Source organism: Syngnathus acus, chromosome 17 (genome assembly GCF_901709675.1).
Source record: "Syngnathus acus chromosome 17, fSynAcu1.2, whole genome shotgun sequence".
In the NCBI taxonomy this organism is placed as follows: Eukaryota; Metazoa; Chordata; class Actinopteri; order Syngnathiformes; family Syngnathidae; genus Syngnathus; species Syngnathus acus.
The window spans coordinates 5,191,864-5,218,594 of NC_051102.1; the positions used below are offsets into that span (position 1 = coordinate 5,191,864).

General features: G+C 40.8%; 7 protein-coding genes and 2 long non-coding RNA genes across 16 annotated transcripts; 5 read left to right on the forward strand and 4 right to left on the reverse strand.

The window, feature by feature from the left end:
* Positions 1-128: 128 nt before the first annotated feature.
* On the forward strand, positions 129-5,651 carry ccdc39 (coiled-coil domain containing 39). Of its 2 annotated transcripts, XM_037275480.1 has the most exons (20): positions 131-446; positions 770-889; positions 967-1,113; positions 1,189-1,347; positions 1,405-1,497; positions 1,820-1,948; positions 2,052-2,243; positions 2,404-2,507; positions 2,583-2,715; positions 2,801-2,995; positions 3,078-3,242; positions 3,322-3,459; positions 3,604-3,812; positions 3,947-4,079; positions 4,289-4,448; positions 4,509-4,615; positions 4,692-4,832; positions 4,932-5,111; positions 5,216-5,304; positions 5,363-5,651. In XM_037275480.1, the coding sequence occupies exons 1-20, from the start codon at positions 348-350 to the stop codon at positions 5,517-5,519; spliced, it is 2,850 nt and encodes a 949-aa protein (XP_037131375.1). In that variant the 5' UTR covers positions 131-347; the 3' UTR covers positions 5,520-5,651. The 2 variants fall into 2 exon arrangements, with proteins under 2 accessions (XP_037131374.1, XP_037131375.1); XM_037275479.1 differs by having other exon boundaries at positions 129-446; positions 5,216-5,651.
* Positions 4,450-6,941, reverse strand: LOC119136784. The gene is made up of 4 exons (XR_005100802.1): positions 6,761-6,941; positions 6,592-6,668; positions 6,424-6,496; positions 4,450-4,567 (listed from the first exon to the last, which is right to left on the reverse strand). It is a non-coding gene; the product is annotated as an uncharacterized LOC119136784 (long non-coding RNA).
* On the forward strand, positions 6,892-8,860 carry LOC119136778. Of its 2 annotated transcripts, XM_037275511.1 has the most exons (6): positions 6,892-6,989; positions 7,158-7,324; positions 7,661-7,769; positions 7,846-7,956; positions 8,172-8,250; positions 8,531-8,860. In XM_037275511.1, the coding sequence occupies exons 1-6, from the start codon at positions 6,942-6,944 to the stop codon at positions 8,620-8,622; spliced, it is 606 nt and encodes a 201-aa protein (XP_037131406.1). In that variant the 5' UTR covers positions 6,892-6,941; the 3' UTR covers positions 8,623-8,860. The 2 variants fall into 2 exon arrangements, with proteins under 2 accessions (XP_037131406.1, XP_037131408.1); XM_037275513.1 differs by lacking the exon at positions 6,892-6,989 and having other exon boundaries at positions 7,015-7,324.
* Positions 8,861-8,916: 56 nt separating this feature from the next.
* On the reverse strand, positions 8,917-13,187 carry LOC119136769 (Y+L amino acid transporter 2-like). The gene is made up of 10 exons (XM_037275497.1): positions 12,708-13,187; positions 11,687-12,210; positions 11,133-11,258; positions 10,912-11,056; positions 10,692-10,815; positions 10,437-10,540; positions 10,269-10,365; positions 10,043-10,192; positions 9,681-9,864; positions 8,917-9,598 (listed from the first exon to the last, which is right to left on the reverse strand). Exons 2-10 carry the CDS (start codon positions 12,195-12,197, stop codon positions 9,528-9,530), a joined length of 1,512 nt encoding a protein of 503 aa, XP_037131392.1. The 5' UTR covers positions 12,198-12,210; positions 12,708-13,187; the 3' UTR covers positions 8,917-9,527.
* A 59-nt stretch (positions 13,188-13,246) lies between these two features.
* LOC119136764 (receptor-interacting serine/threonine-protein kinase 2-like) lies at positions 13,247-18,444 on the reverse strand. 2 transcript variants are annotated; one of them, XM_037275488.1, is made up of 11 exons: positions 17,845-18,444; positions 17,277-17,430; positions 16,703-16,858; positions 16,360-16,517; positions 16,216-16,265; positions 15,946-16,107; positions 15,640-15,725; positions 15,141-15,233; positions 14,959-15,055; positions 14,435-14,641; positions 13,247-14,338 (listed from the first exon to the last, which is right to left on the reverse strand). In XM_037275488.1, exons 1-11 carry the CDS (start codon positions 18,042-18,044, stop codon positions 13,953-13,955), a joined length of 1,749 nt encoding a protein of 582 aa, XP_037131383.1. In that variant the 5' UTR covers positions 18,045-18,444; the 3' UTR covers positions 13,247-13,952. The 2 variants fall into 2 exon arrangements, with proteins under 2 accessions (XP_037131383.1, XP_037131382.1); XM_037275487.1 differs by having other exon boundaries at positions 13,247-14,341.
* LOC119136787 lies at positions 14,933-15,788 on the forward strand. Its single transcript, XR_005100806.1, has 3 exons — positions 14,933-15,044; positions 15,125-15,320; positions 15,661-15,788. It is a non-coding gene; the product is annotated as an uncharacterized LOC119136787 (long non-coding RNA).
* A 179-nt stretch (positions 18,445-18,623) lies between the features above and the next one.
* tsen15 (TSEN15 tRNA splicing endonuclease subunit) lies at positions 18,624-21,634 on the forward strand. Of its 2 annotated transcripts, none has more exons than XM_037275516.1 (5): positions 18,624-18,858; positions 18,957-19,005; positions 19,089-19,170; positions 19,479-19,614; positions 19,896-21,634. In XM_037275516.1, the coding sequence occupies exons 2-5, from the start codon at positions 18,958-18,960 to the stop codon at positions 20,071-20,073; spliced, it is 444 nt and encodes a 147-aa protein (XP_037131411.1). In that variant the 5' UTR covers positions 18,624-18,858; position 18,957; the 3' UTR covers positions 20,074-21,634. The 2 variants fall into 2 exon arrangements, with proteins under 2 accessions (XP_037131411.1, XP_037131410.1); XM_037275515.1 differs by having other exon boundaries at positions 18,624-18,853; positions 18,931-19,005.
* Positions 20,593-24,303, reverse strand: zgc:55943 (uncharacterized protein LOC406337 homolog). Of its 4 annotated transcripts, XM_037275518.1 has the most exons (7): positions 24,208-24,303; positions 23,975-24,134; positions 22,763-22,913; positions 22,348-22,427; positions 21,899-21,969; positions 21,773-21,836; positions 20,593-21,464 (listed from the first exon to the last, which is right to left on the reverse strand). In XM_037275518.1, exons 3-7 carry the CDS (start codon positions 22,851-22,853, stop codon positions 21,426-21,428), a joined length of 345 nt encoding a protein of 114 aa, XP_037131413.1. In that variant the 5' UTR covers positions 22,854-22,913; positions 23,975-24,134; positions 24,208-24,303; the 3' UTR covers positions 20,593-21,425. The 4 variants fall into 4 exon arrangements, with proteins under 4 accessions (XP_037131413.1, XP_037131412.1, XP_037131415.1 ...); XM_037275517.1 differs by having other exon boundaries at positions 23,975-24,300; XM_037275520.1 differs by having other exon boundaries at positions 20,623-21,464; positions 21,899-21,966; positions 23,975-24,300.
* A 37-nt stretch (positions 24,304-24,340) lies between these two features.
* On the forward strand, positions 24,341-26,691 carry sec22ba (SEC22 homolog B, vesicle trafficking protein a). The gene is made up of 5 exons (XM_037275510.1): positions 24,341-24,528; positions 25,100-25,209; positions 25,322-25,482; positions 25,571-25,717; positions 26,118-26,691. Exons 1-5 carry the CDS (start codon positions 24,454-24,456, stop codon positions 26,270-26,272), a joined length of 648 nt encoding a protein of 215 aa, XP_037131405.1. The 5' UTR covers positions 24,341-24,453; the 3' UTR covers positions 26,273-26,691.
* The last annotated feature ends 40 nt before the right edge of the window (positions 26,692-26,731 follow it).

Consider the following 26,731-nt stretch of genomic DNA (forward strand, 5'->3'; position numbering starts at 1 on the left):
AAAAAAAAAAATGTAGAGGAAACTTTTTTTTTTAGCACCATTCTTCAGCATCTACAAAAAAATGCATTCTTTGTACACTGTTTTTCTTACAGTGGGCACATTGGAGGTTTTGGTTTGTCTTGTGCAAGACTGCTTCAAGCTATGGCTGCATGCTGCCTCCTCCTGGTGCTCATGTTTTAAAAAAAAAAAAAAAAAAAAAAAAAAAAAAGACCTGACTTGGTTGCTAGGAGAGACTAACAACAAACACCAGTCCTCCCAGCTTACAGCAAGCGGCTACTGGTAGCAACAGCAAGAAAAATACCAATTTTTAGATCTCAAACTTGAGGTGACTCTGAATTGTTTGTATAATGTTGAGTGTTGCCATGGCAGTTTTACCAGAGGTGGGCTGGGAGGAGTGTTATGCTGTTCCGGGAGCCAATGCTGAAAACAAGGCTTTAATTGAAGAGGTGAGAGATTTTTTTTTTTTCATTATATATGACAATATTGACATCTTGATTATTTTGTCTATTTGTCTAGTAATGCAAAAAAAAAAAAGGAAAAACACCCCAAAAGTAATGAAATGTATTGCAAAATGATCTGTCAATTGATCAAGAAAATTTGACACTAATATGCACAATCATGGTCATTTTGATTTTCTAAGAGAAATTCATAATCACTAATAAAAATACCTTGCTAAGAATTTCTATTGAGAAAAAAAATGCAAATTTCGCTTATGATTTTTATTTGGTTTTCAGACCATCATTCATGTAATTTGATTCCATCTTCACAGATTATCAAGAAGAGGAAGGAACTTGTGCGACTGAGAAGCAAGCGAGAGAATCATAAAGATCAAAAACAATTGGCAACAGAATTCCTGAGACATGTTAAAGCAGAGCTGCAAAATATGGAGGTATTGTATTCTCCCCCACCCTCACCTCACACAATGCAGATAACGAATATCCAATTGTTCTCATGATTCCGATGAAGGCCCTGTGCCAGGCGAAAGACAGAGAAGCAGATTTGGAGACGCACCTCACTGCCATTGCACAGAGGGAAATTGGCCATCTGGCGCAGGAGAACGCTCAGATGGAAAATGACCTTCGATTTTTGAACGAGAGGAAAAACACGCTTGAGGTTGCTCAACGTCCAACCGACATCAAATATCAGGCAGGCGCTGCAACGTGACCACTGTTTTTCCGTTATCATCAGAGTCACATATTCAAGGCGAAACAGAGGCTCGAGCAGTTTCGCACCCGAATGAACTGGGACCAGCAGGCCCTGGATTCTTTTTTGGAGGAGTCAGCGCAAAAAGAAGACGACGTGATGGCCATCATGAAGTATTCACAGCAGGATGAACAGAAGATCAAGGTATTGAGAAGATCTTGTGTTTAAAGGCCTGTGTCATATTTATTGTCTATCCCACAGTCACTTACTTTGGCCATTGAGAGGACAAGGCGGGAGGCAAATAAAAAGCGCAAAGCACTCGACACGGAATTGACGGAAAATTTATCTGCACAGGTACAATACGTCAAAATTTCTGCTTGGTTCTTTTCTTTGTGGTGGCTGTGTGTGAGTGTAAAAGCAAGAAATGTGTCTGAATGAATTCCATATAGGCTAAAAATATTTTTACCTCATACATACTAAGAGATAATTTTTTGGGGCTTATGTGTGAGTTGAATATTATTTGTGGTGCCTATTAATTCTATATTATAATTATATAAATTATATAATTATAAAAATATGATTATATAATTATACCACATAAATAAAAAAACAAACCGGACATAATTTTTGCCAAGAAAATAGATTCCGAACTAAGAATTTCCCATTGTCCTGACAGGTTGCTTTAGACAAGACCAGCGAACATCTGCAGCATGCTCACCAAGAAACTGAGCAGATCATCCACCAGTGGGAAAACACTATCCAACAGATGAAGCAAAGAGATGCTGAGATGCATCAGTCTGCTCTGGTAACCGATTATTAATATTTTTACCAACACGGTCAGGAATTTTCACACCGCTGCCTTAATTTGGGCCGGAAAATGTACGTTCAAAGTTCGTACTTCATTCCAGAAACTTGCAGAGATCAACCAGCACATCAGGGAAAGGAATAGCTCCTGGACGGAAATGAAGGACTTGCACGACTCGCAGGTGAGCGACAACAAGGAAAAAGAAAGGAAATTGACTGCAGCCCATCGTCAGGCTGCAAAACTGCGGCAGGAACTGAAAGAGCAGGAGAAGAATTACCTGGAGATGCAAAATGAGGTAAGCAGGATGAAATTGTCTGGTCAAGAGAAAATTTTCATCTGAGAAAAGCGTCAGGTTTTGATGTGCAACAAAAAAAAGTTAAAAGTTAAAGCACAAAAACAACAAATAACAGAAAATTAAAAATGCGAACACTGATTGACTTTTCGACTGTTTGCAGCTCAAAGGCTGTAAAACCTCGCTGGATAAAACAGCATCCACTGTTGAGTCGATGAAGTGCCACATCACCGGGCTCAAAGATCAAATCCAGAACAACAATGTCAAGTCAGTCAGACACTTTGTCATCGCCATAAACAATCTAGGCCTCAGGAAATATGTTTGTTCATCTTTTGATTGCAGACTGAAGCAAACCTCGGCCCAAAATGGTGCCCTTGAGGAGAAGCTGAAAGCTGTGACTCAGAACGCGCTGAGTGAAAAGGAGAAAGCAGCCCAAATGGAACAGTTCCTCACAGATGAGGAGCAAGCCATCAAGGTGAGGACTTTTATGACTGACTTGCCAATATTATCGGTAAAATTATTTGCAGTTCAATTCATAATTTTGTTTTGTTTGGGACAAGGAGCTGGATGCCCAACTGCGTGACTGCAGGGAGGAGCTCTTCCGTTGCAAACAGCATGTTGACAACCTCAAGAGAATGGAGAAGGACTCTTTGGCACAAGAGTTGCGGAGCAAATCCACCATCACCGCTTTGGAACGAGAGCTCAGGAAACAGGAGAAGCATTTGCTAAGACAGCAGATGATCATGAATGAAAAGGTATGCTAGCTAAAAGAAGAATTCAAATGAGACTTAACTGGCTTCTTGCTCACGCGTCTTTTTTAAAAATATTTTTTTATAGGACTTCCAGATCATTTTTTTGGAGAAAAAGCTTGCTCGACTACAAGGTGTTCACGACTCTGACGAAAAGCAAGTGTTAGAAATAAAGATCAGTGAACTTTCCAAAGCCCTCGATGAGATGATGAAGACATCCGGCAAGATTATCAACGGAATCAAAGAGTCTGAAGTCAGCCCGTGCACAGACGGAAAAATTCAAAAAGATTTCTGTTTGTCATTGAATATTTTGAATGTTTTGTCTTTGACAGGGTGACGTTCGCTATTTGAGGAAAGAAAACGACAAGTCAGCAGCGGACAAGGAAGAGCTGTGCAAAAAAGTTGAAGAGTTGAAGCTAATCAATAATAGTACTGAGAAAGAGCTGAAGAGACTTGGCCTCAATAAGCAGGTATTATTATTATTATTATTATTATTATTATTATCCACCAATCCATTTTATTATTATTATAATTGTATTTTATTTTTATTATTATCATTGGTGTGAAACTTGGACTATCAGAGTGTCACCATTCACGTTATTGCTCATCATCAGGAAATACTCGTGGAGCAGAACATCTTCAAGCTGGAGGTGACCCGAAAGAGGGATCTCCTGTTCAGCAAAGCCAACAGCGTGGTGTCCTTGGAAAAAAGACAACTGAACATGAAGAAAGCCATCCAGGAGAGGCAAGAGGAGATCAGAGTCTACAATCAAATGCTCAGCCAGGAGCTGAAGATCACAGAGCAGGAGAGACAGAAAATCAGGTGAAACTCTTCAGGTCCTTCCTAAATTTTCAGTCGAGTCATCCGAGACGTTCTCACGATGTTGATGATGATATGCAAGCCAGCATGTCAACCTTTCCATCGATTCAGTTCATTTAAAAGTGATTCCGTCACAGTGCCGATCTGAATGGAAAATCTTCCAAGATTGACGTCATGAAGAAACATTTTGAAGTGGTGACTTTTTCAATGGCAACCCTTGGAGAGCATGAGGAAGATGCGGTGACGTGTCAAGCTCACTACATCGCTAAGGTAAGACGACTTCAAACATTAAGCGTTATTATTTCCAAAGCATAGTGCTGCAGAACTTAAATGTTTTCTGTGAGAAAATTTCCAATTACACTTATATTGAGTAAAAAAAAACATTTATTTGCCTGGTACAATTAAAGTATGTGCATTGGAGCAATCAAATTGGGAAACAATGTGTGACAAATTTAAAATATATTATTTTTATCCACAAGGCGGCGCTACAGAGAGCAGAACTCATGGATCAAGTCGAGTGTCTAACTGTCAAAATTCGCAAGGCTGAACAAGAAAATAAAGCTCTGGAAAAGACAACACTGTTGTTCAATATCAGCAATTCGGGATTCCACACCTCAGTCAACAAAGCAAAAGAATCCAGTAAGTCAACATTCTTTAGTTATTTAGTTCCACGACTTTTTTTTAAAATTCTTTCGTCAGGCCCTGAATTCCAGGAAAAAATCAAGATGGAAGAGCAGTTAGGTTTGGCTGAAGAATCGCTGAAATATAAAAGAAGACAAGTCAGACAGCTTCAACAAGAACAACAGGTTATTCCTATTTATTATTAAGCTGGATGCCTAAATCATTAACGTTTTCATTTGACTTTTATGGTTTTTTGTTCAGGAACTGAACGACACCTTGGAGAGTCTCCTACAGGCCAAACAGGTGGAGAACCAAAAGATCGAACACGTGCAGTCCCTCATTAGCAAACTGAATCGGGAGGTTGCTTCCCAGCAGGAAAAAATCCACAGAGCCACAAAACAGGTTTGATATTGTGATCTTTCTTTATCCTACATTCAATTCTCTCACAGGGCAATTAATTGAGGAGTTCTCTTTAATATAAATATATTTTTATCTGCCCAGTGCTCCAAACTAACCCAAAAGATTCGCTCCTCAAGAAACACCAAGTCAGAGACTTTTGAGGAGAAGGACATCAAGCTGAGACAGTTAAAGGACTTAAACAAGAGTATCAATAAGATGCTCAATGATACCACAAAGGACAAACCTGACCTCAGATACGTATTGGAAAAGTATTTTCTGCAGGTAAACGGCTGGAAGTTTGAATTAATTTCATAATGATAATCATTAACATCATTGTCAGAAGATGAATGAGTATAAATATTGAATCATTTTTTGTTGTCTCTTAGACCAGCTTGTCCTTTCCGTCTCCTCCGTCCACTCCAAGCAGCCACCAAAGCTCCAAGATCAACTCAGCTCGTAGCTCCGCCTCTTCCAGGTCCGACACACACGCACACAAACATTGCGCCAATCATATATTGTTCTCCAACCTGCAGGTCTTCAGCATCCTCACTCAGCAGACACAGCACCCCTGCACCCCAGTCTCTTTTATTGAAGACCGTGTCCCTAAGTCTGGATCTAACTGGGCCCTCCCCTCCTGTTTCATCTAGCAGGAGCTCCAGCTCAGCCAGCAGCAAATTGAAGAGTCCATAGTTGAAGACATTTTCAAACAAGTTCTACCAATTGAGATGATAGGGCTCTAGTTTCTTAGGGCTCTGTGGCGCCCCCTTCCCCAAAATCCTGATATTTTAACAGGGGTGTGTAGACTTTTTATACCCACTAAAAATAGTACCGTAATTTTCGGACTATAAGTCGCGGTTTTTTTTCATAGTTTGGGTGGGGGGGCGACTTATACTCAGGAGCGATTTATATACATATATGGTTTTTTTTTCACTTTTTTGGGCATTTTATGGCTGGTGCGACTTATACTCCGGTGCGACTTATAGTCCGAAAATTACGGTAATAGAAAGAACACAATGAACGGTTTATCAAGAAAGAAACTACTACAACTCCCAGTTTAAAAAAAGAATGATCAGTTTGATCAATAAATAATCTCGAAAATGTTATGGCCTTGAACTTCTGAGTTGATTATCAACAGTTTTCTTACATGAAAAGTGGCAGGAATGTGCATCGAAAGCCGTGGACGTCAACTAATACAACAGCGACACACTAAAATGGTGAAGTGAAAGGATTCAAACCTGCATTTGTCACACGGCTGTTTCTCACACAAGTAACCCACAGGAACAAATCCATTTATATGGTAAGGCGAAGCTAGTGGGGCTCCCAAAATGCGACATTAAATATTAAGAGTCCTGGAATACTTTTTGTATTAATGTAGCTGTTTTTTTTTTAAATTTCATATTCATTTATCTTAAATAAAATAATATCATATAAAATAATAATTCATTGATTCATTGTAAATAAAACAAAACATTTTTTTATTATTGGGTAATTTAATTGAAAGACGGAATTATAAATAATAGAATAAATGAATTGTTTTTTTCCTAAAATTTCTCACTTGAAATGTATTCATTGAAGACATTGTGCGGAATTTTACCAATTTAAACTCATGTGATCTTTATTGTTAGAACAAATGTCCTATTAGATTCCATCTGGAAGGCTTCATAGAGCTGAAACACAAATCATTGAATAGCATGTTATAAGTACATTTATTTCTCATGCCAGTGCACAATTGACTTAACTGCGACATTCAGCTTCAAGTTACCTTGTCCAAAACGGGTTGGGCCACTCTCTCATTTAAGACAATTTGGGACAGAACCCTCACCTCTAAAATGGCCACAGCTGCAGGCAGACGCATAGAAAACCTTCAGACAACCTTCTAACAAACATTTGAGAAACATTTGCCTTGTAATCACTAAAAATGCTTTACTCACTTGTTTGTGCAGCACATGAGGTCATAGACACAACAAAAAGGATCAACAGAAGCATTATGAAGATGAAGAAGTCGTGTCAGGCAAAAAAGTAATTGGAAAAAGTTCCTTCTGCTCTCACGGGGCTCCTTTGACCACTTGTGCTCTGTACCAGGAAGTGAAACCTCATCGTCACTCACAAGTTATGCACACCCTACTGTATTGTTGTCCTAGTCCCTTATTCTTGTCAAAGGTAAGAAGCAAGTATTGTATCAGAGTTAATGTTTGAAACTTGTTATGGAAAAACAAATCCACCCACCCTTGCAATTCAGTTTCATATTCCCATGTCCCCAACCTGTGAGATAAATTCATTTGCTATGGGTCCTCTGCCGCAATGTTCCACATGAACTATCCTTTTAAGCCTTCACATCAGTTAGAGTGGACAGAACCAAGTTGCACAGCGGAGGACGCAGCACATTCTGACCCAATTATGGATGTGAGATTCCTCATTATAGTTTTGGCCGTTGGTGTTGGAGCAACACTCACCATCTCGCTGGCGAAGGACACAGCGCAGTGCAAAATCAAGTGGTGAGTTGGCTTTTCTTTCCATCATTATTATTCGGTGACAATTTTTTTTCCTCCCCTTCCTTGACTTAAGAGTTTAATTTGTTGCGTGATCACACTCCTGACATAAAACAGTCGTATCTCAAATTGTCTTTTCTCAACAAAATGAATGGAAATGCCATTCATTCGAGTCAGCCTAAACAAAACACCCTAAAATATGTTTGTAAAGTGTTTTTAATTAATTAATTAATTAAAAAAACACTTTAAAGTGTTGCACTTAAAGATTACACCTAAGAAAAATAGAGATTCAAACAAATAAGTAAAAAAAAAATAAGTGTGTCTCTGCTCTGTGCTTTGCAGGTTGTTTGGCATCCCGTGTGAAGAGGTCTATGGAACACTGGTGAACCAGATCAAGGCCTGGCAGATCCAACAAAGCTGCCTAGATGCAGGAGAGATGTGCTCATATGAAGTCAGTTTATTCCTACACTCACCAAAAAATGCAAAATGTATCATTTCTAACTTTGCCAATTCAAAACTCATTACAGCTTGTGTCGACTGCTCCGTACCTGATAAAAGCCACGCATACGTCACCAAGAACCAAGAAAGTCAATGACCTGGAATTTCTTCTGGAGCAGTCCACGATTTGCAAAGTGACTGTACGTTATTTTTTTCCACCTTAACCCTAACCCTAATCTTTTTTTTATTTTTTTATGAGGATTTTTTGTCACTCCTGTAACAACACAAGCACACCACAAAAAATAATAATAATGACATAAGTCAATGGACATTCCCATCTAAATTAGTAAGTGGTTGTGTGTGAAAATAAAGATTGATTGATCTGATAGCTAATTAAAGTGTTTGGATCATACAGGGAGAAGGAATGTCTGAGACCTCCAAAGATCCAGCTGATAACAGTACCAACTTCTGCAGCCTCCAGAACTTGATGGATGGTGAGTAATTGCATGCAGGAATCCACTTGCTTGCCTAAACGCTCTCTTGCCTACATTTCCAACATAAACTGTAACAATTTTTTAATATAACCCATGTAAAAAAAATATAATAGAAATGGATTTCCAATGTCAAATTGGACATAATACTAAAACTATTACGAAAACTTAAAAAAAAACTAACACGCTTGCTCTAAAAACTAAAACAAAGGAAGACACAACAAAATAAATCATCTAATCCAGTTGTGAACTGGTCATGTGGTACGTACATGTTTTCTTTCAGGAAGTCACCTGATTGAAGCTGAAGGATACAAACGTTTCACCAACAAGTGGATCTGCGCTGGCTTTGAGAATGCCAACTGCTCATTGCCATGAACAAAATAGAAAAACATGAGAATTGACGCAACTCGGAGCAGATCAGAGAGAGACAGTATTTACGATTGCTTTTTATTTTGAAATAATTTGAAAAAAGTTTGCAGAGTTACAAATAGTATACTGCCAAATCTGATAACTGATCAAATATTACTACTGACTTTTTTTTTTTTTTTTAAGAATCACCCTGGCTTCAACTTGCTATAGAAAACAGATGAATAAAAGACAGAAAACGTGGGAAGACATTGGAATCAATCATTTTAATGTGACAACAGCAACTCACTCTGAAACATCAGGTTAAACAGTACTTCTTTATCAAATCTTGTTCACAGTGTAAAAACACAAAACACATAATTATACAAAGTCTCAAATGACGGAAACGCTCCTACAATTTGGAAGTCCATGCATTGTCAAAGGCCTTCCCAGTTCAGGTTTTAGTCCAATAAAACAACATAATCCTCATGGAAGCTACTGAATGATCTCTATTGAGAAATACACTACTCCCAAAATGTTAAAGATGCTGGTGAAATTTCAGGATCAACCTAAAATATGCTTTGCAGAAGAAATTTGACCTTCTCTAAATTTTTGGATGAAATACCTGCAATTTATCTCCTCGTTTAGATGGCAGCAAAATATGCACCAAAAAAGTACAGATATTTATTTTATTTTATTTATTTGTGCAATTACTCACCTTTCTGGGTGTGTGGGTGCAAGCAAAATTTTTGTGAGTAGTGTACGTTGCTTTTAAAGAGTCACTAGTGCCTGCCCCGCCAGGCGTCATTCGATAGCGCGGGCCTTTTTTTAAACTTGACCTGGCGTGTGACATGTTCACAGACACGTGCGGGCGTTGTTTTTCCGTCTGTGACGAGACAAAACATCAGCTCCTTGCGATCATGTTTGTCCGCATCTTATTGTCTTTTCTCATCCGGGTGAGTCAAGCAGCAGTAGAGTAGCTTTTGGGTGTTTCTGGTAGCAAAAACTGTTGAGAAAAAAAAAAAAAAGAAGAGATTAAGAATTTCATTCTGAAAATGTGGACTAAACAAAACATTTCAATCGTTTACTGTTTAGCGTGCGTAAGAATTTGGGCCTCCTCTCCTCGGGCAGATGGATGGCCACGTAATAAACGGGCACCCCTGAGAGGGCGATGGCGATGCCTATGAGAGAGTTGATGGTGTCTCCAAACAGAGGGACAATGACTAAGAACAGGCTGCACAGGCAGTAGATGAATGGGAAGAGCAAGGGCATCTATGGAGAGAAGAACCCACACATGATTACATTTCGTCTTTGAGAACCTGCTTTGGTAAAAGGATCTGTTTTCACATTTCGTAATCATGATCATCTCCTTCTAAGAAATGATGCTGTCCAATTTCCAAGCATCGAATTTCACCGAGACTTGCCAAATAAGCAAAAGGAAACACAATACCTTAATAGGTCTGGGTCTGTCTGGCTGGGTGAAGCGCAGATAAATGAGACCGGCCACAGACAAGCCCACATAGAGCCAGTAGCTGAAACTGAAATAGTTGATAAGCTGGAACACATCCTCCACGCACAGAAAAATCAGGCCCATGATGCCCTGCAATGATTAAAAAAAATAAATAAAATCAACTCTGTTTTTGGATGGATTGAATTAGATGTTGGGAGAGCCTCACATTAAACAACAGTGCTGGGATAGGTGTGTAGCGCTTCAAATGGATCAGACTGAGGGTGTCTGGGAGGTGACCCTCTCGAGCACCCACAAAGTACAACCTGCACCAAAAGGATAACTTTTATGATAAAAATGACTTGTGTGGCGTAGTTCACTCAGTAGTTCAGATGACCTTGAAGCAGCAATAATGGAGGCATTGAGTCCCCCATAGCAGGACATGGCCACTGACACAGGGATGACCCATTTGAATGGTCCCAGAACTTCATTCCCAAACGTCTGTGGAATCAAATTTGCCACGCTCAGTTTCGAATCATCACAATTCATTGAGTCCAGATTTAATCTCAAATAGGGGGAAAATCATATTAAGTAAAGCATTCCAGAAATAGCAGGACTATATTTAGCAGCGGAATGACTGGTGAGGCCTCACCACAGCCACGGCGTCACTGGCCAGCAGAGAGGGCATGTCCAGAACCACATAGTAGGCCACGTTGGTCAGCAGATAAATGATTGTCACGATGGGCATGGAGATGGCAATGGCCAGCGGGAGATTCCTGTGGGAACAAAGAGAGACGGGCTGAAGGCAAAAGCTTCAAAATCAGGTACGGACAGACGGACAATTTATTTAAATTTTCCGTTCTTCATTTTACCTCTGTGGATTCTGAATCTCCTCAGTGACAAAGTTGAGTGTGTCCCACCCGGAGTATGAGAACAAAGCTGAGTAAAGAGCCAAAGCGATGGCGCCAGGATCCGTGGAGGAACCCTCAAATGGGCTTTCGAAGCTCGTCGTCTCGCCTAGACAAACAAGTTGAGTGGGTAAAAGTCACTTTTTCTACACTTAGGTCATTTTGGTTGATTGATTGCCACTTACCGGTGGACAATTTCAGGATCCCTACCATTATGATGAGGATGAGGGCCGATAGTTTAGCGTATGTGAAGATGTCCTGGACTATAGTCCCCCACTTCACACAGGCACAGTTGATGAAAATGAGCATACCTGTTGAAGCCAGAGGAGAAAAAAAAATTGGAAATAATTCAGCGGGGTTCCCACGATGTCAAAGACATAAATAGGTGTGTCTTTTTTTTACACAAGCATTAGTACTTTTAATTTCTACTTAAGCACAGTGTGAGTACTTGTACCACCTTTTTTTTTTTAAGGAAACTTCCCAATATGATAATAGGTAATTGAAGAACATGGTGCTAAAATGAATAATAATTGCTGACAGTGACAAACCAATAGTGAATATTTTATGGGGCCTGGAAAACATGAAGAGTTTATTTCTATCATTTGAGATATGAGTTTGATCACAAAATTGATTAAATGTGTCAGCTAAGGCAACACTATTTTTCCACACACGTTGTTGTTGATGAGATGAGCTGTGAATTATGTTATGGGGGTAAAAAAAAAAAAAAAATCCAACTTACACAGGCAGGCTGCTGCAATAAGGCGTACAGCATTGTATGGAGGGCTGCAGGTGGGATAGTAAGCCTCCACCAGATAGTTAGCGAAGGTCAGAGAAATCACAGCCTGGCTGGCCGGCTCAATCAGAAAGATGGATGTCCACAGGCGGATGAAGGCCAGGAAGCCACCAAAGGACTCCAGGATGTAAGCGTAACTGGCTCCAGACTTGGTGATGGTGGTGCCCAGCTCGGCATAGCACAAGGCCCCGAATACTGAAAAGATGCCGCCGAGAGCCCAGATGACCAAGGAGAGTCCAAAAGAGGTGCTGTGCATAAGGACTCCCTTGGGGGAGACGAAGATCCCGGAGCCGATCATGTTGCCCACGATGAGACAGACGCCGTTAGTGAGTGAGATTTCTCTCTTCATCTGCATTTTCTCGTCTTTTGGTGCGTTTAAATCCACGTGGGATGGAACGCGGCCTCTCGGCCAGATCTTCTGAGATATGGCCCCCATCTTCTCTCTTATTTCAGCCATTTTTCTTGTAGTGCTGAGAAAGAAAATTCACAGAGTAATGAGATGTCATCATTAGACAGTCACATTATTAGGTACACATAGAATAGTCAGATTCTGTAACAAGGGAAGAAATGCTTTTTTTCTTTAAGATAAAAACAATTATGAGAAAAGAAAGTCATATCGTCCAAATCTGTTGTTAGACTTGGACTCAAATGTATTCATTTTGACAAGTGAAGTTAAAAAAAAAAAAAATCTTGTAATATTGTACATTTAATTCCGATAAAAACATCTCGACACAAATACATTTGGCACAACAATACCATGTTGCAAATGTGACTTTTCTCACAGTGACATTGAGCTCTATACCCAACTCCATGAGCAGGGTCGTACAATAAAAAGGTCACGCAAGCTATCAGATTTACACTTAGAATCATCAACAGGCAATTTTACCTCCTTGGTCCAGTCAATGAGTGTTGACATGAAGGAAACCAAATCAATAAATTGCCTGAGAAGACAACAGGAGTGACTTACCTTAATGTTCAGATCAAGTGCAGTTTTGACTAATCTTAGTGTCATGGGCCTCTTCAGAACAAGGCCATGAAACAGTCATGGGCTCACATGCGAGCAGCAGCACAAAACAAGATAACCGATGAGGCAAGCCTACAGTTTAGCTCAACTACATCTCACATGTGTTTTTCCCAGCTCCATGCAAAAGTACATTCTCTTGTTCCCCCTCTGTGCTATTTTCAGTCAGGGGGCAGACCTTGCACCCCCCCCCCCTCCTCTTCCTACAGAATCAAGAACAGGACACTTCTGGGTCAAAACTTTGCAAAGTCAACATATATGAGCAGTGAAAGAACAACAGAGTATGTATAAAAATAAAAAGAAATCTCCACTGGTATGGACTGCGTAGCCGTACAGAAACGTGCTATAGATAGTCGTCCGATAGTGATTGGCCCCTTACACATGCGCCTAAATATAGAAGTGAAGTTAGCAAGAACGTGAAAATAAGGGCAGCCAAAATATAGAAGTGAAGTTAGCAAGAATGTGAAAATAAGGGCAGCCAGAAGTCAAAAGGTTATGTTACTATAAAAGATTGTATACATATTTACATATTTGACATTACACGAATGTCACATCACCAAACAAAAATGCCACAAAAATGAAATAATGATCCGGTCCTAATACACTTAATAGAAAATACAATGAAACAATACATAATAAAATCTAGAAAAAAAAAGAATAATAATAAAAAACAGAATTACAAAGATTACCGACTATAGACTTTACCAAAATATTGCGCCAAATAGTTACAAAAAGGGGAAAGTACTGTTATTAAATGCTGTTAATGTGCATTTACATAATGTTCAGATGTCTGTGAAATATTACCATTTGGTCTGCATTGATTTTTATTCTAAAATGTATCCCATCACTTCCTGAGTCTGAGGGAGAATATACTTTTATTTTGAAATTAATCCTACCACTTCCTGTCTGCCAGAGCGGGTGATCTCCACCGCATGGTTTGACGCATGAGTAAACAGAATAAGATCCGTTTTGGCCAGACATCGGTTAAATTGGCTGTGAAACGTTGGTCATATGGTTAATATCACCTTCATTCGACATAATGAGGTGATCAGGAATGTAATATATAAAAATCATTATCTGACATTAACATAGTGACCCGTAAGGATTTGTTTTCTACAAATGCCATCAGAGTCTTTGTCACAGTCTTTGTCAGCAATTATTTGTCACAGTCTACCATCTTCCATAACAGGTCTACATGTTCCTTGAGATGTTGTGGGACACCGAAAGCAGCGGTGCGCTGGGCACCGAGACGGCGGCGGCCGAAATGATTTCAATGGGGTACGGCTGGAGGCCCATCTGCTTGTTGTGATGAAGCTTGTGGACAACCACCCGGCAGAAATCTTCGCCGTGCCTGTGGCAGTTGTCCAGGAGTTGGCGAACCTTGGCGGCACGCGTGGCCTGGTTCACCACCAGTTCGTAATCCTCGCGCATTAGCATGGCGCGAGCGAGCAGGGCGTCCAAGCTTTGATTGAGGCACGCTTCCGTCATCTGCGCCACGATCTCCTCGCGTCGCGTCGACACCCATTGGCCGACGGGACCCTGTGAAGGTGACGAGCGGTGTAATGGAGGAGAATTATCTGCTGGGAGGAAGGAGATGAATTATATGGATGATTGGAAAATGTGGGGAAAACAACCTGGATTTTTTTTAGAACTAGGGCCTTAACCAACAACACCTTGTGGCTCTGCACAATTTACACGCAGTGTAAGGGCCTCCAGATGTGTTTTGCCCTCAGTTACGGGCAGAGCAGCCTGGAGAGATTTGCTCAGGTGGTCGATGGGCTGGGCGCTCTGGAAGCCGTTCAGATTGTTGCCAGCACAAGGGTCCTTCAGAGATTCAGGGTGCTCCAGAGTATGAACGCCGACTGATGATGGCGGTCCCGCTGCGGTGGCACAGGCGCAAAGGTAAATCACTTCATGTTCAAGCATTGACACGTCCTGTGATGTTTGGAGCAGCAGGTTTCGTTTTCTACTCAAATTGGGTAATTATTTGAATTCAATAATTGGTTGGTTGATTGTAAATAAAACTATTTGGTTAAATATACATTTAGATTTAGTTAAACAGTTTAATCAACATAGATAATAATCCGAATAATAATATCACAAATAATAAGGAATAACAATAATAATAATATAGAAATATATATATTTTTTAAAAATGTTTTTTAAAAAAAAAAAAATTTTACAGAGTGAGTGTTACCTTTGGAAGACTCCATGTTGGTGCTGGTGAGAGCGCCCGGAAGCGATATGTCTGTTTCCTGACATGAACAAGAGCCAGAGCCTGAGGTGGAGCTTTCCTGTAAAACACCAATGGCGGATGACGCATACGCTAAATAAGTTGTGCTTTCGAGTCATTGTATACGCAGGAGGATGCCGACTGACCGGCCATGGGCGGGATGTGTCCGTCAGCTTCGTCAGAATTTCGTCCTCAGCCATTTTTTCACCCTCGGGCTGTGGCGAGCAGCAGCTGGATTGCTGGATCATCAGTGGATGGAGAAGATGGGAAACATTTAAGTCATACTGACTCAAAACAAAATGTTGCCCAACCTTTATCGAGCCAAGGTAAATTGGAAAAATCACACGGCATATCAGCAAACAAAAATGCGTAATTTACTCGTAGTATTGCAAACTTCATCTTAAAAAAGCCACCCCCTGCAGCAATAAATGGTTACATACGCATTCTTACAAGGAACAGAAAGAGGAAGGCACTCATCATCAACAATTATCACTCCCGTTTTCTGCACGATAACATCCGGGGGATTTTCCTAGGAGTGAAATATATGTCACGGGTTTACACCACGTGAAAACGTACGGTGCAATCATCGAGTGACTAATACTCGGTTTCAGTTTCCCTGTGAGGAAAAAAAAAAGCTGTACTAACCTTTGACTTGTTGATCTCCAGCACAGCCATAAGGAAGTCGATTTGAGTGAACTTCCTCATCATGGGCTCCAGTTCAATGAGACACTCTGAAATGACAGTGAGGATGTCACACTACGACCTGACGTCACATCAGTGTTGCAACTTTAAACAGGTCAGCTTGTTCAAGACTTACAAAAAACTTTCTGACGGTGCATTTGCACAATAAAGTTACTAAAAGGTCAAAAGGGGCTCTGTGAAGATCGGTCCGTGTCATCAATATGAGGTTGGAGAAATATGAGTTGTGCGTGCGTGAGTGTATGCGCTCACTGAGGAAGGAAGGTCGGTCATCGGGGTTAGCGGTCCAGCCGCAGGTCATTAAGCAAACAAGCGTATCTCTGCTAGGGATCTGATCAGACAAACTGGCGTAGCTGGTGTCAGGACGCATCCCACGAAGTACGTTGAACATGATTTTCATTGGGTTGGTCACTTCTAACACACACACACACACCAGTCGGATAAAAAAAAGTCACATCAACAACAAGCCCACTTGATATTATTGGAGAGTGAATAAGTGCAGATCCCAAAAAAAAAAATTACCATCGTATGGAATTTGCCTGGAGAGCACCTCCCACATGATGATGGCGTAACTTTAGAAGGAAGAGGCAGAGACATGAAACATGAATCTCCCTATCTGGACTGCTGGCTTGAGCGTTCATCACCAATCTTTCCACGACGTCTCACCTGTACATGTCATGTTTGATGTCAGCGCGGCGGCTCTTGGAGGGTTCGTACTCCTCAGGGGGCATGTAGATCACCGTGCCCCTAATTTCCGAAGGTTCCGACACTGAGCCTTTACTGACAGACAGCTGGCGCCACTTGGAAAGACCAAAATCTGCAATCTAGACGAAAGATCAGAGTATTAATAAATGGCAGTAACAATGAGTGTAATCAAATCATTGAGGACAGAGATTATTGGTAAATGATTAAACAGTAGAGTACAATAAATTCAACTCGAATTTGGGAAATTTTGGAAAGCTTTCCAAATACTGCTGCTGAAAATAAAACTAAACCACCCTACACGAACCTTAACATGGAATTCACCGTCCAATAGAATATTCTGTGTCTTCAAGTCATGGTGAAAGAGTGGCGGGGACATGTTGTGAAGGAAGTTGACTCCCAAGGCAATCTCATATAGGACTCTCAGTCTCAAAGGCCAGGCGACCACAGGGTACATGTCCTTCTACAAATTCAATGACAGTGTGAGTTGATGCCACAAACCTCTTGCCTATCTGTAAAAAGAAAATCCCCCAATGTAATTCCTCCCACAATGTTTCACTTTTGTTTCCAGACAGAAGAGCTGCTTTAAGATAAGCGATGCATATGCGGATGGGCCAGCAAAAGTAGAGCTTAGGCGCCCCGAAAAGACAAACTAAAACAAATGAAACTGGTATGGAGACGACTTATCATCAAGTGAACTTGTAGCTATACTTAGCACATTTGTCACAAGGTATATAGAAAAAAGAAAAGGTATAATTGTTTATGTTATACCAAATACTTTTGGTTATGAGTACAAATATTTTTTTATCCTATCTCACAATACCTCAAGTACCAGACAGACCTTGTGACAGAAATGACATCTAAAGAACATTTTCGTCCACCTCATGCAGAAGTTGGTCCAGAGAGCCATTGCTCATAAACTCGGTCACGATGCAGAAGCACTCAGGCTCGTTGCAGATGCCAAAGATTTGGATGATGTAGTTGAAGCGAGCTTTGTGGAGGACCTCTGCCTCCTTCAGCAGACAATTCCTGTCTCTGCAACATAGACGTTTGCTAATTCACAATCAATTATATGAATGAAAGACAAAACGGATAGATGGATGGTTTCATTTCGGGAAATACTAATACCAGAAGAGAGCATCTACATGTGGCAAACGTTGTTGTAATTATACAGATATTTCAGTTTCTCAGTTGTGATTGGTGGTGATTTCAACAAGAATGAAACAGCAAAGGAGCAGGAATATTTCAGATGAAAGTGCAACAGGACATCATTTTGAACTCGAATAGTCAATACAATAATCGGTTCCAAAAATATTTTTAATAAAAGGTTGGGAATCGCTGATAACCACTGATGATCCCCACGCACCCATTCATCGATTCCTTCTGCTCCATCTTCATTTCGTGCAAAATATTACCATAGACATAAACCTAAAAGAAATCTAATCCAACCTTTCGCCGAACGGGGAATCGAGCTTGAGGCACTTGATGGCCACGGTGGTCCTCCAGTCGGAGTGCTGAGCCTTGAACACGGTACCGAAGGCGCCTCTGCTCAGGTAGCTCAAGTCGGTCAGCTTCTGGCAGGGAATAACCGGCAACGTGCTGGTCAGACAATCAACGTTCAAGTAGCCAGTAGCAGCTTGTAGCTCCATCGCCGAACGTGAGCCTTCTGCTTTCAAAAGGCGTCAGATCCACTTGAATGCTGAAAAAAGCAGAAGTGGCCTTTTTTGAAATACGCAAGGAGGAGGAGCAGCAGTAGCAGCAGTAGCAGTGTGTTTCACACACATCTCATTACATGACGTCGTGTGCTCGTGAGCCAAACTAATGAAGAAGAGGGGAAGGAAGGAAAGGCGAATGAAAGTGACACTTCGGAGTAATTGCTGAGGAGGGACAGTATTTGACCATCATTTACACTAGGAGGTTTTATTTGTGTTTTGTCTGGTAAATAATAACGTGGCAGCACCCGACGAAGACAACGCGATCACTCGTAGGACTGAAGCAAGCGGGTTTGTTATTGTTATTGTTCGAGACGTCACGCTTCCGGGTTGGGTGAAGCTGCCTTCAGTGACATCGGAATCGACCAATTTTGAGGCTCTCGCCACCTTTGGCTCATTTACGATTTTAATTCGTACATGATTTTAATAATATAAAACTTAAGCTCTTTATGAAAGAGCATTCATTTATAATTAAAATTAACAATGTTCTTTATTTTACATAATCAAATATCTGTATTTTGTAAGTACAGACATGAGTACGTTTGCCATCTGTCACAGACCGTTAGACGGAACCAAATGTCTTGCGTGTTCCAGGACGGACATATCAAAGTGTTACAAACACGTGTTGATGGAGCGCTGTGTTCGAAATTCTAAATTTGTTGTCCCGATGTGAGGTGTAAACCGACATATCTACACTATTCTGTGTAACTTATCCATTCTACACCACCGAGAACTACAGTCGACAAGTAATATGGTGAAACTTTGACGATAAAGCGCGTGGAATTTGGTTAGGAGCCACGCGTTACACATGCCTTACCCCTAGCGCCGTGCCTTGGTTTATTTTGGATCAATGGACTTGTCAGGAAAGTCTCCAAACTGGATGCTGTTGCACCCAGAGGTGAGTGTATTGAATATGATAGGAGTTACCAACCTGCAAAAATAAAACGTGATGCCAAAATGCACCGTATGTGTTCTATTCAGTATATCAGGATGACGAAACTCGACGTGGAAGACAGTGAACAAGCCCATGCTGCTTTCCTTGTTTACATGGACCTCACTGAGGGTACGTTTGTCAAGTTTTTTTTTTTTTACTTTCAGTCTCAGGCCAATAGATGACACACAATACTACTACTAGTTAATATACTGTTTACTAATTAAAAAAAAAAGGTCACAAAAGTATTTGTAGCATTGAGATGTCCAGTAATCTCATTTTACCTGACTAGCTACATTTAGTTTTCCCACTTGTGTGCCAAAGTTGCCCAACAAGTGAGGACAAAGAGCACACTTCTACATGGATCTTAAAATTATATCTCTGTCTTTGTGTATAAATGGTAGCGTCCAAATAAACTTGACTGACCTTACTGTTTGCAGTGCGTCATTGGAAAGAGGTGTCCTGTGTTAAAAGTGATCAACTCAAACTAGTTTTGCTGGAAGCGAAAGAGAAAGAAGGATCGGCCGTTCAGTCAGTTCTCCCTCTGCCTGTGCATCGCTCTCTGAGCCACAACGAGTGAGACAGAAAAATTGGCATCTCTTTGATTAAATGAAAGGCATTGTGTTTTGTGTTTCACTAATTATGAATATGCTCATGTCAATCAGCCATCCAAAAGACACATTTTCCTGTACTTTATTGGCAGACATTGCCATGATAATTATGTGTGAATTTTCATAATCATGTTAGTTTAACTTTAATAAAGATGTTGATTCTTAACTTAATAGTTTTTAGTACATTTGGCTACAAATACAAAGTGCGATTCCGAATTAAAACCTATTTACTTTCTTCCTGAACAGTATACGACACGTTTTGGACAGAGGTTTTCCTATGCTGCTGTGTGCTGTAGCCTCAGACTCCACGCTGGTCTACCAGAGGTTAACTGATGGCTTGGTGACCCCCGACCCACCAGTAGGTCCCTTCCAAGACGGGGGACGCCGGCAGCACAGGAAGAGACGACAGCAGCAGTCGACATAAGATGGGAAGCACAAATGACGGTGCGTAAATTATAATGGAATTATCTGCGAGGTCCTGCTAGGATGTATTAGTATGATGATGTCTTAACTAGTACGACCTTCAAATAAATATCAAAGATAATGAATGAAAGTTATACGAGTAGGCCAAAAGTGGAATCACATTGCAATACTAATAGGAGTCAAAATGTTTTCCATCCGCTAATAGTATGAAATTACACATTTCAAAAGTGGAGACATTTTTCCAGGTTAAACTTTTGACGCCAGTTTTAGTTCACACATTTGGGTCAACAGCAGTCGAGATCAGTTTAAAAAGAAAATATTTTTATTTTTTTTCTAGAAAAACAAAAGACCAACATTGACAGTAACACCGGTGAGTGAAAGACTAACTCCAAATAGTACGTGACTTCACCCAAGCAGGGTTCATCTGGACCGTGATATTGAAGCGGGTCAGTACGTAGTGAGTCGATCGTGCGAGTGTGAGTGTTTTAATGTTCGGTGATGGAAGGAAGCAACCCTGAGCCTTGTTTCACATAAATATATTAGAAAGAAATGAGGGCAGACGCACAGACTTTTAATTTGGGCCCAGAAATGGTAGAAAAGAGATTAGTTTCTTGGAATGCAGAAGCCAACCTGGTGATTTTTTAAGGGCGGCAGATGGAGGCAGTGGGTGGGTGGGTGGCTGGGCCTCATGCATGAAACATCTGTTCGCAACGTTTTGCTCACTACTAATTCAATTGTTAATTTTCTTTTCTTTTTTTTTTTTAATCACCAGGCTTTAAGTCTCTGTAAGCCGCATGGAAGCTGCTTTGAAACACAATGAAATAGCTAACATTTCATGAAAACATGACTCAAGGCAAAGGAATTTGAATTGCTGAATACACGTTTCTTCTTTTTCACCCCCAAAGAATTCATTGAGAAGAGCACAGCTGACACCCTTAATGTATTAGCCCATTTGATTTCGGATCAAATTAAAAGATGCTATAATATATGTATCTTATTTTTCCCCATAATTATATTTAAGTGGCAAATCAGAAACGTTCATGCATGAAGCCCTATTTTCTGACTTGTCGTAAACGTCCAGCCGTGACTTTAAGGAGAAATCCAAGCAAAGAGTCCCTCTTGATCCCTGACATCCCATGATGGCTTTTCAATAAAGTAAACAAAAACGAAGTCCTCAACTCGTAAGCCGTCTTTGATTTTTGGTCATTGGATGAGACAAGAAGGAGCTTGGTGTTGAGCAGGAAGGGCAAGAAGTTGCTCAGTGGAGTTTTGTCCTTCTGCCCTTGAAAACAGGTGGAATGATACACTGCAACACTGACATGCTCTCCATTTGATGGCTGCTTGATCGTGGTGCTATGTCACATCTTCCTCCTCTGAGCAGTAATCCCTGCCCTGGAAGAAATTGATACTTTAGGATATAATACGGTAGCAGAAAGGTCAACTCACTTGAAAGTTAGCAGCCGTTTGTCAAATACTGAACTATTATTCAAAACCGAAGCCTCGAGATGTTTTTAATGCCACTCCCCTTTTATGTTTACTGCCAAATTAAATATCAAAGAAAATTTCAAGCAATTTTGTCTCCACTAGCTCGACGCTAACACATCATGAAAAATGTAACTGATGTGCTCATGATTTGCATCGACAGTCAATGCAATTATGAAAGTGATCATCCTAAAATGCGACGTGTTTGTTCATAATACCTTTTCGATTTTCTCATCAAGCATCCTGAAGAACTCTTGCTGGCTCTCTGACGAATGAATGCTCCTGTGGGAACAAAACAAAATATAATGTCGGTATGAAAATACAAGAACTGATGGGACTCTTACAGAATCTTTCCATCTTCATTAGATCCTGTCTCATCCATGTGTTGACTTTTGCCGAGCAAAGCACTTTTCTCCTGATGACAAAAAAAAACAGATTCTCATCACTTATCATGTTCACCTTACACCGTGTACAGTATGTTACAATAAATAAAAAAGTATATAGTATTTTTATTTATACATACCAAGGTTTCAAAATGAATGAAACCACCATTATCAAATCTATTTTAACATAAATTTGCCCTGATTTCAGCCTCACAACAGTAATTCGGCTCTGATTTCTGTAATCTTTCATAATATTGATTGTGGATGATTCCATCGATATATTTTTTTAGGCAACCAGTGGAAATAAGTAGGTTGAATACAATTGAGCTCCTGTTTTCATTCATTCATAAGAAAATTAAATGTACACAAATAAATAATATGCATTATGTAATCATATAAATGTAACAAACTGTGCTGTCCTGGCTGTCCACTCTTGCCTCCTCTCCACTGATGTACTTGACTTTCTCCACTCCTTTCATCTTGTACTCATCTGCGAGCGAATGGGAGAGACAAAAGAGGCAGAGAGGAGCACATCTCCTTGTATTAATCCACGACAGCAACGCCCGGCCGGCGGCCCACTCGCGGCTCAAATCCTCCCTTTCTCACACTTCAGTACCCGACTAAGTAATTATGTGCTTGATTTCTCACGCTGCGGTCCAAAACCTCTCTTCACAATGCTTGGCAAGCGGCAAACACACGAGGTGTCAGCCTGATTCTCCTCTCGCCGTGTTTGCGTGGCCTCCCTTCCCATTTCTGGCTTTCAGACAGCAAGGGACTAAAATACTCCTTTCATGCAAACATGCAACTATTGCAGGATCAACAAACCAGAGAAGAGGTCTCCGTTGCTGTGGGCTTTGCCCTGGTCCTCTTCACTGTTGGGCACTGCAGACACCTGCTTCGCAGAGGTGCAGCCCATCTCCTTCTCCTCCTCCTCCTCAGCCTCCCTTCTCCTCACCCGCGGGCATCACGACCGAGTCTGGAGGGAAGAGAAAGAGTGATGAGTGCTGTATTGAAAGATAGGAACTTAAGTCCAAAAAAAAATTGGTTAAAGCAATACATTGATTCAACTCCTATACAGACTGTGAAATGTAACCAAGATTACATTTGCAGGCGTCTTATTTGGTTTTAACTTAAGCATTTTATACGATTAAATACAGATGTATTAACATGTTACCTGTACTGTGTTACCTTATTCTACAGTAACAGTACTGTTACTTGAGTATAATTTGTTGCTACTCTGTCCACCTCCCACCACTGCACACAGGCCACAGGAGACCATTTGAATAGTGCAGCAGACATAAAGCTCAAGCTAACCTCCAAAACCAGAGGGAAGAATCCTCTTGAAGTTGCTCATTTTTAGAACGGTCCCACCCTGTGTTGGCAGAATTCCCTCCACCCGCAGCTTGAAACCACTCAATTCTCGTAATCAATTAGTCATGAAGCAGCAGCACCGCCCTCACTTGAAAGCACATCTCATTCCCAGACAGTCTTGGAGTGACAATGACTAGCCGGGCTCCATCCACGCTCACCAGCACTGATCTTGCCAAAGACGGTGCGCGGTGGTGCCAGCCCAGCTGTACTGCAACAATGGATCCTTTTTCTCTCGCTCTCTCTCTCGCTCGCTCTCCAGGCCTTTCAGTGGGGTCATTGATTAGTGCATCCAGAGGTGGGGGGTGGGGTTCTGTTACACACTCAAGGATTAAACTGGCTGCTCCATCCATAACAGATAGACCTGATCTATAAAAGTGAGCTGCATCAGGCTGTGGGCCAGGGATTGATCCCTCTTGATGAACCAGCTGAGTGTCCAAATGCAGTTATCTGATCCAGACGTTTTTTAACCTTAAGCTTGACTGCAGCCCACAATAACTCATCGGGCATTCCTAGACGGGAGCTTGGTCCAATTTTAAAACCTCACCGAAGCAAGCGAGGGATAATGCCACATATAAGAATGGGGGGGGGCAAAAACAACCATCTCACATGACCACAGTCGCAAAGATTTTCAACTGTCAAAATAGGATAGGCAAAAAAAAAAATTACCTCTCAGGAGTATCCATAGTTAAGGAGTCAGTCGTCAGGTTTCAGATCATAGAGGGTTTTGGAGCCAGACAGAACGCATCTGCGCCTCTTAATTAAAGGCAGCATCCGAAGTCGAGATGCAGTCAGTCCGTCTACCAGCTGTCTGGCCGGACGCAGGATGCTGCCGATTATACCCGATGTAAATGCTCATCCAAGCCGTAACATGTGAAATTAAAATGAAACAAATCTATTACAGGTAAAACAAAAATCTGTGTTGCTTTCACATCGAGTGCGCTGTGCGAGACGATCTCATCGACTCGACGGGAAAATCCACTCCAGTGTTACACAGGCTCCAGTTGCAACACGGTCGTATTTCACCAGAGCACAGCTGACTTCCGTCCAACTCATTTCTTCCGCATCGGGAAACTTGACAGAGAAAAGAAAAAACCGTCGTGAAGTTTGGCGTTGCAACGCGTGTGAATTGCTCGACCTCCAGCAGGATGATTTTACTGACAATGATCGCGCGTGTGGCGGACGGATTGCCGCTCGCCGCTTCCATGCAAGAGAATGATCAGGTTTGAATGGGACGCTAGCTCACTTCACCAAACTCTTATGTTTTCAAGTATTTGATGGCCTCTTGCCTCTGTGCTATAATATAAGGATGATCAAATGCTACCACAAGGTCTTATTTGAAAAATTGGCGTGTAGATTTAAAACCAGAATTTTGTTTTTTTTTAATTCTGTGATGTCTTACTTTTAGAAAAAAATGTCACACAAAGTACATACTGAAATCACAAGTTACTTAAAAGCCTGTTTACGTCAACATGGTTATAATTTTGTTGTATGAATGACAAAAAAGTGGAAGAACATTCCGGAAAGGAAATTACTTCAACCATATGGAACCAAACGAGTATTCTGCTTGGATAAGATCAACCTCACAAGCATATTAATGTGGCAACTTTTATGAACCGCACATAAAATTTTATCATTTGGATTTCATCCTGACAGACATACGGGCCAAATACTACAATAAACACAAAAGTTCAGGATAGTGGGCCATCACATGAAATTTCTAAATGAATCCAAACTGCACTAAACTGTAAAGCTGTACATGTGAGTTTATAAATTTAATTCCATTGTTGACAGTTAGGAAGAGACCTCCAGCATTACCAGAGTCAAGCCAAGCAGCTGTGCCGCAAACTCGATGCTCAAAGTCCAGACCGCTGCACCCTGGAAGCTAAAGATATGAACTTTCAGTAAGTCAAGACAGAAAACAAGTTGGAGACAGATGTCATGAGGAATGCACAGTATAATGTACACTTGTTTACCATGTTGATGAATAACTTCAATGGTGTATCTTATTTTCAGTTATTTAATAGCAGACGGTGTTTGCTACCTGTCCCTTTGTGAGCCATCCTTCCCCAAGAAAATTGTCTTTACCTACCTCGAGGAGCTTCACAGGGAGTTTTCTGACCAGTATGGAAGGAAGATTTCAATAGTGACAAGGCCGTACTCCTTCATCGAGTTTGGCAAGTCTTTCTTTTGTTGCATATTACAATGTTCCCTCAACTTTTTTTTTTTTTTTTTTAATACCTTTATATGATTTTTTTTTTCTAGACACATACATACAGAAAACCAAAAAGGTATACATTGACAGCAGGGCCAGGAGGAACTTAGGTAGTATCAACACAGAGCTGCAGGATGTTCAAAGAATTATGGTGGCCAACATTGAAGAAGTTCTACAACGTGGAGAATCACTTTCTGGTAAGTTTTTTTCTTATGTACATGTTAGCTTACAAAAACTAAACACACGGAACACTTGATTTAAATGAGTACACTATGCAAATATACCAGTAGGTGCCAGCAATCATTTTTTTAAATTTTAGACAAGGCAAAAAAAAAAAAAGCATTGAAGCACATCCCTCTCACTTTAACATAGTTCTTTGTCCCTAAAAAAAAAACAAGATGGCGCCAAAACAACACCATTATATTAGATGTAGCTTTGGCATGACCGATTCAAAGTATTTGTATCGAAACCAATCAAATTCAGGCAGTTTCTCAGTGCACAGTGGTTGTAAATCGCTACACCGCAATAGATCTGATCATGTCGGAATGTATCGCAGCGGTAACCCAATTTGAAATTCGTCTTGTTTTTTTGTACTAGCCCTCGAAACAAAAGGCAACAATCTGTCCACCTTGTCCAAGAAGTACCGCAGTGACGCAAAGTACCTCAACACCCGCTCCACGTACGCCAAAGTGGCTGCCGTGACAGTCTTCTTCATCACGCTCATCATCTACGTGCGATTCTGGTGGCTCTGATGGAATCTGGACAAAGTCTTTGGAGGGATTTCTCAGCACCTTTAAACTGCTTACCACGGTGCCTTAACAGGTGAACTTGTAGAGTTCATAATAGAAAAAGTCTGTTGAGTCTTTATTTGAAAACTTTGCACTTTTTGTTCTCGCTCACAGGACAACACATAAGGTTGAATACATGCTGAAACAGAAAATATATGATTTAGGCAAATGTTAAATGTGGAGCAGGGAAGTCTTGCTGTGCAAGCAGGCACTTTGTGGTGCGTTCAACTGTGGGGATGAGTCATGTTTACATGTTTGTTTTAGCGAGGCATTTAAGTTTCACCACGTGGGACTAAAGTCTTTAACGCTTAAACTGTGACTTTAAAAAGTTTATTGTTTGACAGAGTTGTAAGTCTTAAAGGATTAAAACAAATATATGCAAATGTCAGTGTTTCCTTGTAAATGATAACAGTACTGGAGACG

Bases quoted from the DNA above. Each gene is read 5' to 3' on its own strand.
- LOC119136778 (XM_037275511.1), top strand. From the start codon at position 6,942: ATGCACACCCTACTGTATTGTTGTCCTAGTCCCTTATTCTTGTCAAAG. The intron at 7,325-7,660 runs GTGAGTTGGCTT...TGTGCTTTGCAG, and splicing joins GCGCAGTGCAAAATCAAGTG to GTTGTTTGGCATCCCGTGTG. The intron at 8,251-8,530 runs GTGAGTAATTGC...GTTTTCTTTCAG, and splicing joins CCTCCAGAACTTGATGGATG to GAAGTCACCTGATTGAAGCT.
- ccdc39 (XM_037275479.1), top strand. From the start codon at position 348: ATGTTGAGTGTTGCCATGGCAGTTTTACCAGAGGTGGGCTGGGAGGAG. The intron at 4,449-4,508 runs GTAAGTCAACAT...TTCTTTCGTCAG, and splicing joins CAACAAAGCAAAAGAATCCA to GCCCTGAATTCCAGGAAAAA. The intron at 4,833-4,931 runs GTTTGATATTGT...TTATCTGCCCAG, and splicing joins TCCACAGAGCCACAAAACAG to TGCTCCAAACTAACCCAAAA.
- zgc:55943 (XM_037275518.1), bottom strand. From the start codon at position 22,853: ATGGGCTGCACCTCTGCGAAGCAGGTGTCTGCAGTGCCCAACAGTGAA. The intron at 22,428-22,762 runs GTTTGTTGATCC...ATTCGCTCGCAG, and splicing joins CAACGGAGACCTCTTCTCTG to ATGAGTACAAGATGAAAGGA. The intron at 21,970-22,347 runs GTTTGTTACATT...TTTTGTCATCAG, and splicing joins TGGACAGCCAGGACAGCACA to GAGAAAAGTGCTTTGCTCGG.
- LOC119136764 (XM_037275487.1), bottom strand. From the start codon at position 18,044: ATGGAGCTACAAGCTGCTACTGGCTACTTGAACGTTGATTGTCTGACC. The intron at 16,518-16,702 runs GTTCGTGTAGGG...TCTTTCGTCTAG, and splicing joins ACGGTGAATTCCATGTTAAG to ATTGCAGATTTTGGTCTTTC. The intron at 14,342-14,434 runs GTGTTGTTGGTT...CCTTCCTCCCAG, and splicing joins AAATTGTGCAGAGCCACAAG to CAGATAATTCTCCTCCATTA.
- LOC119136769 (XM_037275497.1), bottom strand. From the start codon at position 12,197: ATGGCTGAAATAAGAGAGAAGATGGGGGCCATATCTCAGAAGATCTGG. The intron at 11,057-11,132 runs GTAAGTGGCAAT...TTGTTTGTCTAG, and splicing joins GATCCTGAAATTGTCCACCG to GCGAGACGACGAGCTTCGAA. The intron at 9,599-9,680 runs GTAAACGATTGA...TTTTCTCAACAG, and splicing joins ATTCTTACGCACGCTAAACA to TTTTTGCTACCAGAAACACC.
- sec22ba (XM_037275510.1), top strand. From the start codon at position 24,454: ATGATTTTACTGACAATGATCGCGCGTGTGGCGGACGGATTGCCGCTC. The intron at 25,483-25,570 runs GCAAGTCTTTCT...TTTTTTTTCTAG, and splicing joins GTACTCCTTCATCGAGTTTG to ACACATACATACAGAAAACC. The intron at 25,718-26,117 runs GTAAGTTTTTTT...TTTTTGTACTAG, and splicing joins ACGTGGAGAATCACTTTCTG to CCCTCGAAACAAAAGGCAAC.
- tsen15 (XM_037275516.1), top strand. From the start codon at position 18,958: ATGGACTTGTCAGGAAAGTCTCCAAACTGGATGCTGTTGCACCCAGAG. The intron at 19,006-19,088 runs GTGAGTGTATTG...TGTTCTATTCAG, and splicing joins GGATGCTGTTGCACCCAGAG to TATATCAGGATGACGAAACT. The intron at 19,171-19,478 runs GTACGTTTGTCA...TACTGTTTGCAG, and splicing joins TTACATGGACCTCACTGAGG to TGCGTCATTGGAAAGAGGTG.